At 57.5% G+C, this 17,562-nt stretch overlaps 1 protein-coding gene across 1 annotated transcript in view; it reads left to right on the forward strand.

Annotated features, from left to right (window-relative positions):
- Nucleotides 1-16,342, forward strand: part of VAC14 (Vac14, PIKFYVE complex component) — a 57,534-nt gene extending 41,192 nt beyond the window's left edge. The window contains exons 15-19 of the mRNA XM_027646537.1: nucleotides 10,291-10,465; nucleotides 11,186-11,304; nucleotides 12,107-12,186; nucleotides 13,790-13,940; nucleotides 15,458-16,342. Of these exons, the coding sequence (XP_027502338.1) occupies nucleotides 10,291-10,465; nucleotides 11,186-11,304; nucleotides 12,107-12,186; nucleotides 13,790-13,940; nucleotides 15,458-15,620 (688 nt within the window). The 3' untranslated portion in view covers nucleotides 15,621-16,342. The remainder of the gene's footprint in view (nucleotides 1-10,290; nucleotides 10,466-11,185; nucleotides 11,305-12,106; nucleotides 12,187-13,789; nucleotides 13,941-15,457) is intronic.
- The last annotated feature ends 1,220 nt before the right edge of the window (nucleotides 16,343-17,562 follow it).

Here is a 17,562-nt window from a genome sequence, read left to right on the forward strand (position 1 = left end):
GACGAGGAATCAGAGAGGGGGGGAGCAGAGGGCCAGCGTGTCCTGTGGAGCACAGACTTTCATCCAGTGCTCTTGGCAGGCCAGCAGTGAGGTGCATGTTAAATCACTTTTTACTCGGTCTGCCTGGCATTCCCAGGGCTGTGCTCTCCATCTGGGAGAGTGGGAAGGGAAGGGGAAGCCTGCCAGCATCCCAGTGAGGAGGGCTGTGGGGAGGGAGTGGGATGGGGGTTTAGCCGCAGATTTGGATAGTAAGGGATGTGTTGGGGATCCTGTACAGAGCCAGTGGGTGTCTGCTTTGGTGGTGAGGAGATACTGCAGTCCCAGGATGCCACCATACTGCAGTGAGCCAGTGTCCACCCACGCCACCCTGGCTCCCACCCCATCCCTAACCTCATCCTTTCCTCCTGCTGTGCTGTCCCCACTGCCCAGCCTCTTACTGGAGGAGGCTCAGGAGCTGAAAAACCAAAACCCTCCTCTTCTCCCAGGCCTGGATGCTCTTGAGCTCCTCTGGACACACATTTTGCTAGGCCAAACATCCCAGCACCTCCTGATCAGCTGGAGGAGCCCAGTACTGGGATGCACGATTCGCTCCTGCTCCTCCTTCCTTTGGGTGTGCTGATGCTGCTGTGCCCCCTCCAGTTCCCACTGCCAAACCCATGCCCTGAAAATCCCTCTGCAAGTGAATCAGGGCTGGAGGGGGGACACGTGTCACCTCTTCCTCTCTCCCACCCTCTGTGCCACTGCATTGCAGAACAAAACCTGCGTTTGTTTTTGCGGGAACCATTTGGCTTGTGCTCAGCGAAGTGCAGGAAAAAAAAAGAAGGGGGAAAAAAAACGGAGCCTCTTTGATAAACTGTGATATGAACTCGGGTAAAATCCAAACAGCTGTGAGTGCTACAAGGGAAGCTTCTGTGTCAGGAGGCAGCGAGCCTGCGAAAATCCACTGCTCTGCCTGCCAGGATGCTCGCTGGCCGCCTGCCCTTCGGCTCTAATGAACTGTGCGCTCGCCATCCCCCTCCTCGTGCCTCGCCGAGAGGAGGAACCGGAGAAAGCCTTTTAGTTGGGTTTTTTTTTGTCCATTTGCAAAGCAGAAAGAGGGGCTCCCTCCTGCCCAAGGCCCCAGCCAGGCACGGGGTGACGGAACAGGGTGGTTGAGCATCCCCGGTTCTGCAGGGGTCAGTGGGCTTCTCCTTGCTTATCTCCAGCCCATCCTTCTGCACCCCCCCTTTGACTCTCCCTGCTCCCCAAAATCTCCTCTCCCCAGCTTGCCATGCCTGGAGTTCTGGAGCAGTGCTGTAGTGGTGTGGTGGCAACCAGGCTCTGCTTTCCTGCATCTCCCTCTGCCCCAGCCATGCACAGTGAATGCCCTCCGGGCTCCTCTCAGGCTCTAATGGGAATTTGGGGTGGAAGCCAGCAACCCCACTGTACCTCCAGAAACCCCCAGCTCTCCAGTTACCTCTTACATCATGCAGTGGGCTCCACAAGCCCACAAGAACATGTGCCTATTGAGGTTTTAGTTCACCAAGGCTCTGGGGCATCGCTCTGGGCTCTCTGATACCCTCCCAGCCGCATGGAGCAGGAGCCCCAGGGGAAAACCCAGTTTTCCCGAGGCTAGAGATTGGATCTAGGGTTGCAACACACCAGCAGTCACCAGCAGCGTGACCTTCACAGTGGAGGAGCCTGGTTGCTCTGCCTAAGGATTATCCCTGCTGGGAGAGCAGGAGCTGGGCCAGCCCTGGCCAGCTCCCTCCTAGGGCAAGACCCCCACTGAGCTGGGCCAGGGGGGCTGGGGTGCACAGGCCCTGGAAATGATTTCACTGTCCTAACCCACCAAAGCTGCACCGAGACCAGACGTACTCGGAGCTGCCTGGAAGGATTTGATGGGTTTTCCTGTAGAAAAATGGGAACCACATGTGAGCAGCAGTGCCAGAGTGGGCTGGGACTAATTTGGGTCAGTGAGAGGGTGGAGGGGAGGAAGTGTGCGTAGGGGAAGAAAATCCTCCCAAAATGGCCAAGTTCCTTCAAAGGGCAGGTCCCCAGGCAGTGATATTTGCTCCCTCCCAGCACTTTCCCCAGGATCTCAGCAGGAATGCTGTGGAAAAGCAAGCTGTGGAAGGTGGAGCTGGGAGAAGGTGGGCTGGGCAGTGGGGAGAGAAGCCCACAGCTCCCCTGCTTGCTGGCCATTGCAGCATTTCAGCACAAGCAGCTTCCAAGGTGTCTCCCAAATTTTCCTTGCCTGGCTGATGGGGTGAGGACCCTCATCATGGGGAAGCAGAGGTCAGTGCAGACAAGGGGCTGGTTTTGGCTGCTGAATTAACCTGTCTGGTCCCATCAGTTGAGGCTTGAGTGTTCTGATGGTGTTTCCCTTTCTGAGTCTGCAACTGTGACAGCTCAATTTATTCATCTTTGTGGAGGGAAGAGCCAGGAAATCAGATTGAATAATGGCATTTGCCCCCCACCTGTCTTCTGGGGCATCTTGCTCAGCATTGTCTCCAAGGCACAGGGCACTCAGTTAAAAACCAGGAAAGCTCACCTCAGCCAGTGGGTCTGGCTAGGCATGCTGTTCCCAGGGTGAGATATCCTGGGACAAGATACATCTGGATGGGACATTTATAACTCCCCACTGAAAGCATAGAGCTGTGCAAAGGCCACCTTGGTTGGAGCTCCTTCCATTCAGTGCTTCCATTCAGTGCTTGAGCTGCTCTCTGTGCTCTGCTGCACCTGGAGCTGGTTGTCTTGTAGCACTGGGGTTCTTAGGGGCCTGGCAGGGCAGGGAGCATCCATCTGCTCTCCTCTCGTGCATCTATGGGCCTTGGAGGGTTTGAGGGAGCAGGGCTCCTCGGGCTGCATCCCTCCTTGGGATCCCTCCAGGGATCCTGGCTTGGAAGACAGGGCAGGCATCATGATCCAGCTGTGATCTGAAAGGCAGTGAGAGGCAGCGGGTGTGGAGGCAAGCCCGGCACTAGAGCTGAAATAACATCTGGGATGTCTAAACCATGGCACAAGTGGGGTATTTTTTCAGCTGACACTCGAGCACGGAGTGCAGCAGGGCTCACTGAATTACTCACAGGCACCTCCCTCCTGAACTCTAGGATGTACTCGAGTTGTTGGTAGAAGAGACGAGGCAGCTTCACCTCGCACCCCAGGGCATGCTCATCCCTGAGCCGTGGGACACTGCCACCTCCTTCCAATCCCTTTTTCCTTTCCCTCTGGAAAGCTTCACGCTCAGACACACACTGTATTCCTGCCATACTCTATCCCTCTGCTTTCAGAGGTCTAGAGATGCCCAGCAGGACCATCTTCCCCCAGACTTGCCTTCCCTACAGGGGGATCCAAAGGCTCATCTACCTCTAGGACAGCAGCCTGCTCCTTGGCTATACTTCTAGGAACAGAAGCACTTTTATTTCTTAATCTTAAAGCAAAGTGATGTGGAAGGGTAAGTGCAGGGACCACACCTCCCTTCTCTCTACAAGCTGTGCACACCCTGAGCAGGATCAGCCTCTCCCAGCTCCTGTTGCCACAGCTCTGTGCCCGCTCCTTTAACCTATTTTATTTGCAGTGAAGAGAAATTATAGGGGGAGAAATAAGGCGCTTGTCAGTTTTCTTGAAAATTAGGCCACAGCTGTCAGCCTGAAAGGGAAGGGACGTCTCAGAGGAAGGATCTGCTGCTGCTCCACGCGTCTCCCCCACTCCTCAGCCAGCCTCTACCCTTCCTCCTCTTCCATGCAGAGGGTGCCTGCCTGAAAACATAACTGCCCAGTGTAAGTGCCCCTCTGGGGTCAGGCTCTGGAGGGCTCACTTGTCCATGAGTCTTTCCTCTCAGCTGGAGTGGTGGGCTGGAGCCAGGCACGTGTTGTAATGCTGCTGCCCATCCTCCTGCCTGGGGCTTGAAGCCCCAAGAGCCCGGGACAAGACTTGCTTTTTCTGTCCGTTTTGCCATCGAGTCATTGGCAAGTTTAAAAGCTGGAGAAGAAATGCTTCAAGGGGGTTATTCAAGGGAGTTATATTTTGCTTTCCTGGAGGGTTTGGAAGGGGTAGGTTTCCTGTTTTCCATGTGAGCCTCCTGCAGAGCTTAAAAAATGCTGTAGGAACATGTGAGCAGGTCATCAGTGACTCATCAGTGCAGGTCATCAAGGCCAGGTTGGATGGGGCTTGGAGCAGTCTGGTCTAATGGAGGGTGTCCCTGCCCATGGCAGAGGATTTGGAATGAGATGGTCTTTAAGGTCTCTTCCAACAGAAACCATTCCAGAATTCTGTGGGCAGGATAGCTTTATCCATAGGCCACCATAAAGTTTTCTCAAGGAAACTCATGGGACACACCAGCGTGGGCAGCTGGAGGCTGGTGCTGGTGGTCTGTCTAGTGGGCTTCACCTTGGAGGAGCTGTCACATTGATCTGTGTTGTGTCTGAGAGTTGGGCCATGCCTTGGGCTGAGAGGACCATTAAGTTTCCAGATTTAGTTGTCTTCCAGCTTCTGGCCCTTCCCAAAGGATATTGGTGGTTGATCCTCTCCTGTGCTGAAGATGATCAGAAGAAGAAACTTCTTCTGAAGAAAGTCTTCCTTCTCCTTGCTACAGCCCTGTTTCCCTCTCGTGTTTGGTGTGGAGCTGGGGGCATTTCACTGATCATGTGAGTGTCCAGAGGTGTTGGATATCTGCTTGGAAAACTGAAGGTGACCTCTCTGAAGGGGGCTGTTCTCCGTGCATGTCCAAGGTGGGAACCAGGCTGGGTTCATCACGAGTCAAGGTGGATGTGCCCAGCTTTGGGCTCTGGACTGTCAGCTTTGGTGGGCGAGTGGGCAGCGGGGAGGCCATCCTGGCAGTCTGGTGTGCCAAGGGGAGCACCAGGAGGAGCAGAAGCTGCGGGCTGAGGCTCTGCAGGACCGTGGTGCTGTTCCACCAGCTGAAGCTGGTCTGAAATACTGATGTGCATTTGTTCTGTGCTGCTCTCAGGCACTGGTTGCTCTGGGGATCCCCAGGGATCCCGGGGGAGCATCCAGCTCCGCGCTGGCACCGCGGCTCCGCCGGCAGTTCTCGTGCTGACGGCTTCTGCCGGGCAGATGCTCCGGGGGAGGGTTCTCTTGTTTGCAGTGAAACACTCTGCACCTTTCCCTTTTCAAGCGAAGGCATCGCAGGGCTCGTCTCTCCAGCTTTCCGAGATCCACACGTCTCCTCCCAGAATCCACACATCTCCTCCCAGGATCTGCACGTCTCTGGTCTGCAGCTTTCACCGAGTTTCCCCCGGGGAGCTTGATAATCATTCCAAGGAGCCGGAGCTGATGAGGGTCCTTCTCCTCCCCAAACCTGCCTCCTGCAGAAGGAGCTTCCCTGCTCCTAAACCTCCCAAACCCTTCAAAATCCATTAAACGCTATGAATTTTGTAAAGCAGGAGCTGCTGGGGTTGCCATGGTTTCCCTTGCCTGGAGGAGCTGCTCTGGAGCCTGGATTTGGGAAAGGGGGGGATTAGAATGGAGGACTGGGATTTTCTTTGCTGCTGTGGAGGGAGAGGATGGGGGAATGGCATCCTTGTGCTTTCCCTGCTTGCTCTCTTCTCCTTCTCCCCTTCCAGTCCTAATTTTATCTGTGCTTCCTCTGCAAATTCCTAAAGGATCCCAGCTGCTGGGCCAGGCTGGGGACACTACTTTTCCTAGCAGGAGGATTTCAGGGGAATGGGGATGGGCAATGGGCATCATGGAGGCTGTGGATTCCCTGGGCAGGCGTGTTAAGCCAGGGCATCTCCCGGGGAGCCCGGAGCGGGCAGGAAGGGTGGGGAAAAGCCTTGGGGAGGAGAGAGGAAGGGAGCAGAGGAAGAGGAGGGCTGGGAGGAAGGATGGAGGGGCTCTGCCCTCCTCACAGCCTGTGGAAGTTGTTGTCAGACTCGTGAGCTGTAAAGCAGAGCAGAGACCCTTGGAGCATCGCTCCCCTGGCCTCAGCCAGCTCCTTCCCCAGCTCCCGCTCTGTCCCAGTTGCTGGAAGTGGGACGAGACACAGTCCTCTCCCAGCTGGGGCCCCGTGTCTATTAGCCCAGAGCTAATAAAGCGAATCGCTGGTGCTTAATGAAGAAGCACCTGCTTAATTGAACACAGCGGGATGGTGGCCAGGCAATGGGACAGGACCAGCAGTGTTTCCCCCCCAGGCTCCCCACAGGTCCCAGTGGAGGGGATGGTTCCACAGTTAGGCTGGATTTCATCTTAACTTTTTTTTAATTTTAGGAAAAAGCAGAGTTTCACCCTCTTTGAGCAACCTTTGGGCTGCCCTGACCCTCTGCTGCCCCTTTCCTGCGGGGTGGCTCGGGGCAGGGATGGGGCTGAAGTGGTTAAAGGGGCGAGCAGGCGGGATGGGAGCTCAGACAGCTCCCTGAAATGATGATGTTTAGATTAGCCGGTTTCCAGGCATCGAGTTGTCAAAGCAAGAGGACTGGGAGGGACGCCGGGGCTTGCCCTTAATTGGAGATGTGGCTCTAAAGCCACCCCATCTCTCCAACATCCCCTGGGCTCCGGCCTGCTGCCCCGCAGCAGCACCCTGCCCCTGTGTGATCCCTGTTCCACTTGTTCCCATACCCCATCCCACCCCACCGATCATTAGTGTGATGGGAATTCGTTGCGACTGACTCTGCTGCACTGGCTGCTGGATCAGAGAGGCAGGGGGACCCCAGGGTGACATGGCCATGCAAAGCCTGTGGTGACCTCTGTGGCTCTTCCCTTGGCCAGCATTGTGCTGTCAAGGAGTCCTTTAGGCAAGGGGAGGGCAGGGTCCTGTGATTGCAGCAGGGGCTGGAGGTGACCCGCTGGGTCCCCTGGGAGCCCCACTGTGCTGGGGGTGTCCCCCACACTGCAGGCACACCCTGCCTCCCATCTGCCTGCAGATACATTCCTTGGCTCGGTTGGAAAGGCTTGAATAACCCTTTTAATTTAAGGAGTTAAATTTTAATGGCCTAAATACCACACTTCATTATCACCATGTGCCTGTACCGCCGGCTGCCTAATGTCTCCAGCGTGGTGCCGTGATGCTCTGCAGCTCCTGCCTCCCTGGGGACACTTCTTCCCCTCTTCTTCCATGCCAGGACATCCCTGGGGACTCTCTGGGTCCCCACGGACGAGGGGATGCACATGTCACCCACAGGGATGCAGGGAGAGCTCCAGGGAGAGGCATCTCGCTGTAATGATGCATCAGGGGGGGTTAGCCAGCTCCTTCCATCATCACATGGCATATATTTGGGGAGATATATATATTAAAGTGTGTGTGTATATATACACACACACCCCTGTGTTTATGGGATGTGTGTATCTGGGATGTATTTCTGGAGTGTACATATAAGGGGTATGGTTCCCACTCACTGTCCCCTCTGCCCTGTCCCCTTCCACAGCCACCCCACCGGCATCTCAGTAGAAGCCACCTGTCCCCTCTTCGGCCCCTTGCCCTGCCTCCTCCCAGCCAGCCTGGCGTTCCCCTCGTGCCATCAAAGCCTCCCAGGGGATGGGCTCTGAGGGACCCTCCCGTCCCACCAGCAGCCGCCTGTGCTGGCAGTTGGGCTCAGCTGCTGGCTGCTGTCACAGAGGCCGGCAGCTGCAGGGCCAGCCAGTTGTCCCCTCCTTTGGGGGACTCTTTTGGGATGTGCCGACCAAGGGGCATCACTGGGGGGGAGTTCAGGGTCTCTGCCTGTGCCACAGGAGGATGCTGTGCACTGGCAAACTTATTCTGCTGATGGTTCCCAGAGAGCCTGGGGGCTGCTGGAGGGGTTGGTGCCCAGGCAGGGCGGCATCCCCGTGGGGTGACACGGCTTTGAAGCGCAGGGACGGTCTCCACACGGCTGCTCCTTTAACACCCCGACAGTTTCCAGTTCTCCAGTGCCACCGAAAGGAGGGGGGGGACAATCCCAACCCTTCCTCACTAATGAAAACCAGGCCTGAAATTAGAAAGCGTCTCGCGTTCAGCCCCCCGCTCGCTGTGAGCGCGGCGCTCGCCAGCCAAATGGCAGAGCTCCTATTTATGGAAAGGAGAGCCTTCCTTTTCCATGGAGGAGCAGCAGAGGGGGGACCTGACCGGTGTCCTTGCTGTGGGCAGACGAGGGGAGCTTCGGAGGTCACTGAATTGCCCTCCATGCTCCCCAGGGCTGTTTCTGCTTGTTTGAGCTCTTTCTGTAGCCTTTCCCTGCGTGAAAAACACCAGCTCCCTGCCAGCCACGAGCAGAGCAGCCGGTCCCCGGCTGTACCAGCACACCAAGCACTTTGCAGCTGGGGCTAAAACTATCCTGGTGTTTGTCCCTGGAGGACCTCTCCCCTCTTTGGGCTCAGTAAATCATCCCACTTCACAGTCTAAGTGCCCAGCATGGCTGCTGGAGGAAGTTCAGCAAGGATGGGGCACCCAGTTGTCCCCTCTTAGTGGAGAAGGGTAGCGTGGAGCCAGCTTACCCCTGGGCTGGGCTTGGTCGTGCCCAGGCTGGGCTTAATCTGCCACAGCTGGGAATGACCAGATCCTGCCTGCAGCACTGAGCTGTTGATTTGCTTTTGGCCCCGTCAGGACGGACTAAAAGCCTCTGCCTTCCCCTTCCCTCCCTCCATGCCTCACTTTCCCACCGCTCTCCCTTCCTCCAGCCAGCCCGCGTCCGAGCGGCGAGAAATCAGGGAAGCGTTTTCATCCCCATGAATGCAGCCAGTTACGTAAGAATAATTGGGATAAATGAGCTTATTTATCACAGCCCGTTCCATTTTAGCGGGGTCCAGGGCGATGGCCGGGCTGGGTTATGTAAAATCCCGCACAGAGCATCTCATTGTCCGGCAGCAGCCACGCGGGATGCGGGAGCTGCCCAGGGAAAGCAGCCGGCGCTGGGTGAGGAGGGGACGGATTATTTGGCACGAAGAGGAGGTGGCAGAGAGATGGGGGGTTTCTTCCTCCATGTGCTGAAGAGGGAAAAATCTTGCGTCGTTCTCCTCCTGCATCTCTAAACCACCAGGCTTTAGGGTATGGTCTTTGGTGTCTTAACTGCAGCCACACAGTCTTCCACTAGTCCTTCCTCACAGGGATGGGGGCTGAAGACTCACTTCCTTCCTCCTCCTCACCCCAGGAGGTGAAAACATGACCTTGGTGGGGGGAGTTCTGATGTGCCCCCCACCTCCTGGCCAAACCAAGCAGCTGCTCCTTGTTTGGCCTCTGAAACCCTTCCAAGATACCTCCAGTGGAAATCTGATGTCCAGCTAAGATTATCTGGTGGGGAGTGGCGTTTGGTAGGAGCTGGGGGAAAGCAGAGTTGCTGTGGGGGATGCCTCGGTGCCAAGTTTCCCTTCCAGCCTGTGGGGGAGATGTGGGGACCCAGGGAGCATCCCAGTTTCAGGAGAAACTGAAATGCTGGAGAGCCAGGTGGGCTTCCCTCCGTCTCTCTGATGCCCACACTGGGGAGCTGAGCTGGTGCTGGGCAGCGTTTCAGGTGTCCTCAGACAAACTGCCCAAGAAGGCAAGAGTCTGGAGAAAAACAGGAAATCCCCAAATCCAAACAAATGTGGGAGGGGAAAAAAAAAAAAGAGAAAAAAAAAATCTGTTTTTTTTGTTTCTGGTCTAAAAAATGTTGAAAATCTTGGGAATGCCTCAAGGTTTGTTAAGCAGGACATTCCTGCTGTGACCCAGCCAGGCAGATCATCGTGGGCTGTGCTGCTGGTTACGCCGTGTTTTGGGGAGAGCACTGCTGGCAGGATGTCCAGTGGAGCACAGGCATCTTCCAGCTCCAGCTGGAGCTCTGGAGCCACCAGCACCGGATCTCATGGCAGCCGGAGCGTGGAGTTCAAAGAGCAGCCTCTGGCTCCAGGGCTGCCGGGTTGCACAATGCTGGGAGGGATTGTTTTTCCCCACTGGCCAGGCTCACAGGCATGTTCCCTGGTGTCAGTGGGATACTGGTCTGACTGGGCCATCACATGCCCTCCATAATGGTGCTGCTGCACACTCCCTGCACTGCTCAGGGTGGAAAGTAACCCTGGAACCTCCTGAGGGAGGTCACGGGTGGACTGGAGGTGGCACCAAGCTGTGATTGTGGGTGCCAGCAAGGTTGCCAGAGCAGCACGACCAGGGATGTGTCTCACCCCAGCTATTTATTTATTTTTTGTTCTTGCCCTGCATCCTCCAAATGCAGAGACTGGTATTGCCCCACAATGTCTCCCTTCTGGTGCCACCACACTCACCCAACCTCTGGTGCACCCAGATCTCCTCCCTGGTCCTCTCTGGAGGAGTAGGCTCGCCTCAGAGTCTTGTTTGTGCTTATTAACCATCCTTCCCCCCTGGTTTCTCTCCTCTCTCGTACACAGGCAGCTTTGTCTACTCCTGAATGCAGAAAACATCTTCCACTCCATGGCAGACATCCTGCTTCGGGAGGAGGACCTCAAGTTCGCCTCTACCATGGTCCACACCCTCAACACCATTCTGCTGACGTCCTCTGAGCTCTTCCAGCTCAGAAACCAATTGAAGGACCTGAAGACCCCGGTATGGGCAGCAGGAGCAGGCTCAGTGGCTGGGGAGGGACATAATGGGGTGGTGAGGACCAGGCAGCCACCTAGGGATGTGTCTTGCTGCTCAGCCCCCGCCTGGCAGGTCCCAGGGTTGGAGCCCAGGTGACTGCTTTGTTCCTCCACCCTTCAGGAGTTGAGGGGGGCTTGGAGGATGTGCCTAACTCTATCTCTCTGGGATGGGAACATGCTTCCCAAGCCCTCAAGCAGCTGCTGCCTCCTCCCTCCACCCTGACACAGGCCAGGGGACAGATGAAGGCAGGAGTAGAGCCCCCCAGTCCCTCAGCTGTCCCTGCCAGGAACATGCCTGTGGGATTTGCCAAGCAGCTGCCACCAGCATCAGTGAGATCCAGGCAAGGGGGAAGAAGGAAGACTTCTCCTCCTGCTGAAGGCCAGTCATGCAGTGGTGTCTCCTTGGGTGGGACAGCATCGTCCTCTAGCCCCTTGTCCTGTGGTGGACACAGCAGCCCCAAGGGCCACCTCATCACACTGTCACCCCAAAACCCGGCTGATCTCCTTCTCCTGAGGCTGGTGGGCTCATGCCAATGCCAGGTGGACTTGGTGGGTCCAGAAACGTCCCTTCACATCTTGGTGGCGCTTGCCAGCCCGGGGGGTTGGTGTTGGGTACCTGGGGCTCTCCATACCACATCCTTGCTCCCACTGGTGACCAAACCCCAATGATTCCCTCTTTCCCCAGGAAAGCCGTAACCTCTTCTGCTGCCTGTACCGGTCCTGGTGTCACAACCCTGTGACAACTGTGTCCCTCTGCTTCCTTACCCAGAACTACAAGCATGCCTACGACCTCATCCAGAAATTGTATCCTTTGGGGATTTTCTGCCAGGCCGGTGGCCAAGCTGGCTCTTGGTCCCTCTGTGGCCACCAAGGTCACCCTGCAGGCCAGCCCAGCCTCCTCCCTGCAGCCCATCATTACCGGGGCAGGGCAGCCTGTGCTGGGCGTGTGCCAGCTCCCTTCCCCTTGTGTCATCCTTTTTTTTGTGGTGTAGAGAGAGGAAAGCATGCACTGACTGAGCTTTGACCTTCCCTTTCCCGGGAGGGGAGGCTTCTCAACGTCCTCTTCCTCCCAGGAAGATGAAGGCTTTGGCCTCCTGGCCTGATGAGGAGCAGGCAGTGCTCAGCACGGCGCAGTTCCCTGTGAGCTCACCATCTGCCTGCAGCAGAATGATTATTTTCATGTGCCAGCAAACCCCAAGCCTCCCTGAGCAGTTTTCCATGCGAAGAAGCTCAATAACACGCTCAGCTTCCCCTCCCGGCTCACACCGGCGTTCCCTCTGGGAGACATGCCATCTCCATGGGCCAGGAGGGTAAAAGCAAGCGTCCTCCCTTGCACCATCACCCTGCCTGCTCTTGGCCTTTTGGGCAGCCTGCCTCTTCCCCCATCCTTCCCTGCTCCTCCTGTCTCCCTCCATCATCCCTTGGCCACCCTGCAGACCTTTCAGCCCCGCCCTGCCTGTTCCTTGCCTGCTCACATCCCGCAGGAGCCGTGGATGCGGGGAGGGTTTGGCAGGGCCACGGCCCACACCGGGCATCACCCACGCGAGCCATCTGCTGCTGCCCGGACACCTTTTGCCAAGGTAACATCCTTATCAGCCACATCCAGCGGGGACCTGGAGGTCACTGTGGATTTCCTCACTGAAGTGGACAAGCTGGTGCAGCTCATCGAGTGCCCCATATTCACATGTAAGGAGGAAGCCCCGGGTGGGGAAGGGGCGGTGCGCGGTGCTCCCCCTCCCCGCTCCTCCATCGCAGGCGGCAGCCGCCACACGAGTAAATAGAGCAGAAGTTATGAGACTTCTTGCCGGGAGGTTTGCCCAGCTCTGGAGCTGCCCGTCGGGAGAAGGGCATGCTGGCAGCACGGGGGGGGCAGCGTGCCCCCCAGATATAGGTTAAGGGAGCGAGCGGCGCTGGCATCCAACAAAGGGATGGGGGAACAGACTGGATCGCACTGAGCATCTCCAGGGGTGCACAAGTAGGGTGTCAGATGAGAGGAGCCCTGTGTGTGCCACCCTCAGAGCACAGGGTGGCATTATGGGTGCTGCTGGGGCCTTCAGCAAGGGGGCTTTTTGCTGTAAATGGAGAATTAAGTTCTAAAAAAAAGAGACCTGCTGCTTTCTGCAGCGTCCAGCAGTGTGGGTCTCCCACTGTGTAATACAGCAGTGCCTGACCAGGGGCTCAGAGGTGTGACACTGGGAGCTGGGATGGCAGCAGGGGACGTGGCAGGGTGACCTGTGTCTGCAGGAGGATTTGTCATGATGGCAGTTTGCTGCCCCTGGGCTTCTCCTTGGAGGTGCAGCAGGGCATTGCAGTTGCTGGGAAATGTCCTGGAACGGAGTTTGTGGGGCATCTATATAGGGTCAAGGTTGGGGAATGCTTGGGGGAAGAGGGTTAGAGCAGCTGGGCAGTAGAGACCCTCAGTCATGCTCCCTCCTATAGTACCCTGTCCCTCACCCCAAGGGTGACTCTCCCACTGTGTGAGTCACCCACATGTATGTGGTGATTTTCCGTGGCCCAAAATTATTCACTGAGGGTTCTCCACCCCACTCACCTTATTTTCCACATCTCAGGGTAGGGAACAGACATGTCCCCCATAAAGCAGCATCTCTGGGTTTGCCTCTGTTCTCTGGGAGACCCCAGAGGTGCGAGTGACAAGCAGGAGGTGAGATGCTGGGGCACAGACCTTGCCTCATGCCCTGGGCTGCCCCAGGTGGGACTTCAGTTGTCTGTAGGGCTCCAGAAGACCCTTCCACCGTAAGCACAGTGAGGGATGGAGCCGGAGGGTGGTTTTCCCTCTGCTGAGCAGCACTGAGGCCCAGCACATGGAAACGTCAGAGCCAGGCAGAGAGGATCCCTTCTGCTCCAGAGCCTCCCAGGGAGGGTGTCACCCAGCCCTCTGGATATGTGATGCTCCAGGTGGGCAGTATTTCTGCTAATTCTGCAGGAGCTGAGGAGCAGTCCCGTGTTGCATGAGTGTTCTCAGGCAGACAGCATGGACTGGGATGAGCCTCAGGGATGAGCAGTAGCAGGAATGGGAGACTGGGGAGGCAGCTGCCCCCTTCCTACGCTGGCAGCTGAGGGCTGTGTCAAGGAGAGGGACGGTGTGGGACACCAAAATGGATGAGTTAATGGAAGTGGAGAGAGGTGCCATGCAAGGGCCCCTTGGGTCAGCTGGCAGAGGCTTAGAGCCTCCACAGGACTGTCAGATGGGGTGGGAGGAACCTGCTCTTACAGCTGGAGGTGAAATGCATTTTCCCTGCCTCTCCATCCTCTTCCTGTCCTCTCCCAGATCTCCGCCTGCAGCTGCTGGACGTGAAGAACAACCCCTACCTGATCAAGGCTCTCTATGGGCTGCTGATGCTGCTGCCCCAGAGCAGCGCCTTCCAGCTCCTGTCCCACCGCCTCCAGTGCGTGCCCAACCCCGAGCTCATGCAGACCACGTAAGTGCCACGGGGACAGACCCCCAGCATCAGCGTTGGGGTTGGATCAGCTGTTCCCCCACAGCTGAGCATCCCTGCCATCCCAGGCTCAGCCCCAATCCCAGGCTCAGCCCCGGGCTCCAGCTTTCGCCCCCAGCTCCATTGCGACCGTGGCTGCTCCTTGTCCCCGTGGCCAGGAGTGTTGGCTCGGGGGGTTTTTTGTGTCTATATTTGGTAACCCTGGGAGGGCTGTGCCTCATCCACAGGCATTTGGCATCCGGGATGGAAAATTTCACTTGTGGGGTCGCTATGGAAACGAGCAGAGCTGGGAAGGAGGTTTATGGAGGAAAGACTCCGGCAGCTGGGGGGTGCTCCCAAAACGTCCCCCCTGCAGCCTGGGCAGCCTTCGTGGCACCCAAAAGGACCACGGCACCCGTGCAAACACCTCTGGATGGCAGCTCCATTCCCACTCCTGGCCTTTGGGGATCCGTGAGATGTGCAAGGGCGGCATCTCCTTGGGGACCAGCCGAGATCCTCGTGCTCCCTGCCCAGGGGTGCTGCCAGTGGCATTTGCTTTCCAACCCTTGGCTAATGGATAGAGGGGGGTGGTTGATGGTAAAGCCAGCTCTGCCTTGGCAGAGCCTGGGAACAAAAAGAGCTCCCAAGATGGGCAGGTTTCTGAATTAACCCCCCGCTGCCATTGTTGCTCCTTGGCTTTTAACTGCTTCCCTGGGATGGCTTTTATCCCTCGTGGCCTCCGGCGCTGAGCTCCTACCCACAACCTAGCACTGATATTTAATTGGGGGGGCGGAGAGGGGGCTGCATGTGCTTCCCCCTCCTTTTTTCCCCCCACTAGACCCAGCAGTGGGGGTTTTTCGAGCTGTCAGACGGCCTGAGCATCTGATTAACTCTGACCTACATTCCTTCAAACACCGAAGCCAGCTTTCATAACCGGCCAGCCCCAGCTGCCCCCTCCCCAGGGGGATACCGGGGCCACCAGAGCTGCCTGCCATCCTCCTGTGGGCATCCTGTGGCTGGTGTTCCCCCCTTCCTTGCATGGGGACAGCATAGGGGTGAGCATCCATAGCTGGAGCCCTAAGGAGGCTGCATTTGGGGGTTTCAGCCACGGGAGCTCATCCCTGGGGGCTGTCCCTGCTGCCACTGGATATTTTTGGCTTGCTCAAAAAATGAGACAGGGAAACTGAGTCACGGGGCGCTGGCATCCTTTCTCACTGCTTTTGGCTGGAATGGATTGGAATAGAGGGGAGCACCTATGTTGGAGGGGTTGAACCTCCCCTGTGGGGCCAAGATGGAGATGTCTCTTGTCCCCTCCTTGTCCCAAGGCCTCTTGGGCTCCCTCTCACATCTTTGGGGGACTGAAACATGTCTTTGGGGTTGTTTAATGGGGCACCAGCATAACAAGGATGTGCTGAGCTCAGCTTCTTCAGGACAAGCTTTTGGTGCTTCCAGTGCTGGATGCTGACAGTACCAACATGCCCAGCCCCTCCCCACCCTCACTGTCTGTTCCCACCCTGCAGGGACAACACCAAACCCAGTACCAGCTTCAAGAGAGCAGCAGCCTCCAACATCGACTACACGGAGCTGCTGCAACACTTTGAGAAGGTCCAGAACAAGCACCTGGAAGCAAGACACCAGCGAGCCGGGCGGGCAGAGCAGCTGGACCGGCGGGTGGTCCTCTGAGCATCCCAGAGGCCACCGCGGGTGTGCACAGTTGCTGGGGCTGGGACCAGGGGACACGGACCAGGGAACGGGCACACCGGTTGCTGGCCGCCGGAGGATCTGGTGGGTTTCATGGAGATGGGCAGGCGCTCAGCACCGGGCTGGCTTTCCCCCCCACTGTGCATGTGGATGATGGGGGACCCTCAGGCTGTGCCCGACTTCTCCCGTGGGTGTTGTGGGGACGTGGGGAAGGGTTGCAGGAGGAGAGGGCCAGGGTAAAGCACCTCGTCTTCTCTTGCAATGGGGCGAGGAAACTCCCCTTTGCTTTGCTAATGCCTTCCCCGTGACTGTCAGCTGAGAGCCCAGCCTGCTGCCAGCAGCACCGGAGGAGGGGACGGGAAGACGGGAGCAACCCCTGGCCTCCCGCCCTGGAAAACAAGCACGCAGGGCTGCCAGCACCTCTCGCCACCCCGACTGCCACTCTCTGGCTCTGAGGGCCTGCTGGAGGTCACCGGTGGCATCTCACTCGGGGAGTCACTCCTGTGCGTGACACTCAGCCCCCTCCCTGCATTCACGCACCCTCCCTGAGCTCCTGGCTCTTGGCAGGGACAGCCTCACAGCCTCAACTCCCAGCCGGCACCGGGGGGGCACAGGGGGCAGTGGAGACCCCCATCACACTTAACCCCAGACTCGATTCCTGTGTTAAGCTCCCCATGATAAAATAAACAAGCAATGCAGAGCAGCCCATTCCTTGTTGCTGGGCTTCCCATCATAGGTCCGTTCTCAGGCAGAGCCAAAAACACAGCAAGGGCAGGGGATGGCATGGAGCATCGTGCTTGACCCTGTGCCCCAGGCTGGCCCAGCCCTGCCACGTTGGCTTGCCAGCGAGCAGGGCTTCTCTGCCTGCTCCTCTTCCCAGCAGGAAAAAAATCCAGCAGGAAAAAAATCCACCACTGAAATTCTTCCAGGCCACGGTCATGAAACCGCAGTGTGGTGACAGGCATTTTCCTGGCCCTGAGCAGCCGCTGGCGCTGCCTTCGCCCTGTCCCATGGCACCAGGGGACTGTGGCACGTGCCAGGCCGGAGCGGTTTGGGGGAACCCCGTTGCATCTCTTGCTTATTTCAGGCCCTCACCTGGTCCCAGGGAAAGGGGGGTTGAAGGAATTCATGGAGTTTTTATGGCTTCTGGCCCTGTTTACAGCAGAGGCTGTCTCTGGCAGTGGGTTCCCCAAACAGCCCTGTACCGGCAGTGCTGCTTTGGCCAGGATAAAGACATTCCTGTCATTCCCGGGAAAGGGCTTTCCAAACGCAGTCACGGCGGGTTAATTTTAACAGCCAGCCCTTCAGGATGGGCGAGCAGTGGCTTCCCAAGCCCACCAGCTGCTCAGGGCGCTGGAGGGGGTACCCTTTGCCAGACCCCCAGATCATTGCCAGCATGGGCCGGGGCTGCTGCTGGCCCTGGGGCTCTGCCCATTGCTCCTGCTGGGCTCTCCACCACTGAGCAGCCTCTTTCCACACGGAGGGACTGGGTTTATGGGGAGAAATTCCAGTCGACTGCCGAGCCCTAATCATTTCCTTATGGATGCTCTTGACCAACACCGGCTGGAGCAGTGTGGGCATCGCCAGTGGGGGATCGGGGCTACTTCACCCCAGCTGAGCATCATTTGACTGCGAGGTGTAGGGTGGTCCATCAGGGCTCAGCCTGACAGCCCCAGATCCCAGGGGGCTGGGGCTGGGGCTTCAGGATGGCTGCTGGAAGGGTTCGTCTGCTGGCAGGCCGTGCATTTCCCATGGCTCTCTGGTAATCGAGTGCACTGAGACATTTCAGAGCTGCTGTATAATCACCCCGGAGGGACTTCAGCCTGCAACAGTGGTTGCCTGCAGCACACCTTGGCAGGTCAGGAAGGCAGTGGGGGTCAAACACCCCTTGGGGAGAGGCTGAAGAGGCAGCACCGCCCCCCCC

The sequence above is a fragment of the Corapipo altera genome, unplaced genomic scaffold, assembly GCF_003945725.1.
Source record: "Corapipo altera isolate COAL_440 unplaced genomic scaffold, ASM394572v1 62, whole genome shotgun sequence".
Taxonomy (NCBI): domain Eukaryota; kingdom Metazoa; phylum Chordata; class Aves; order Passeriformes; family Pipridae; genus Corapipo; species Corapipo altera.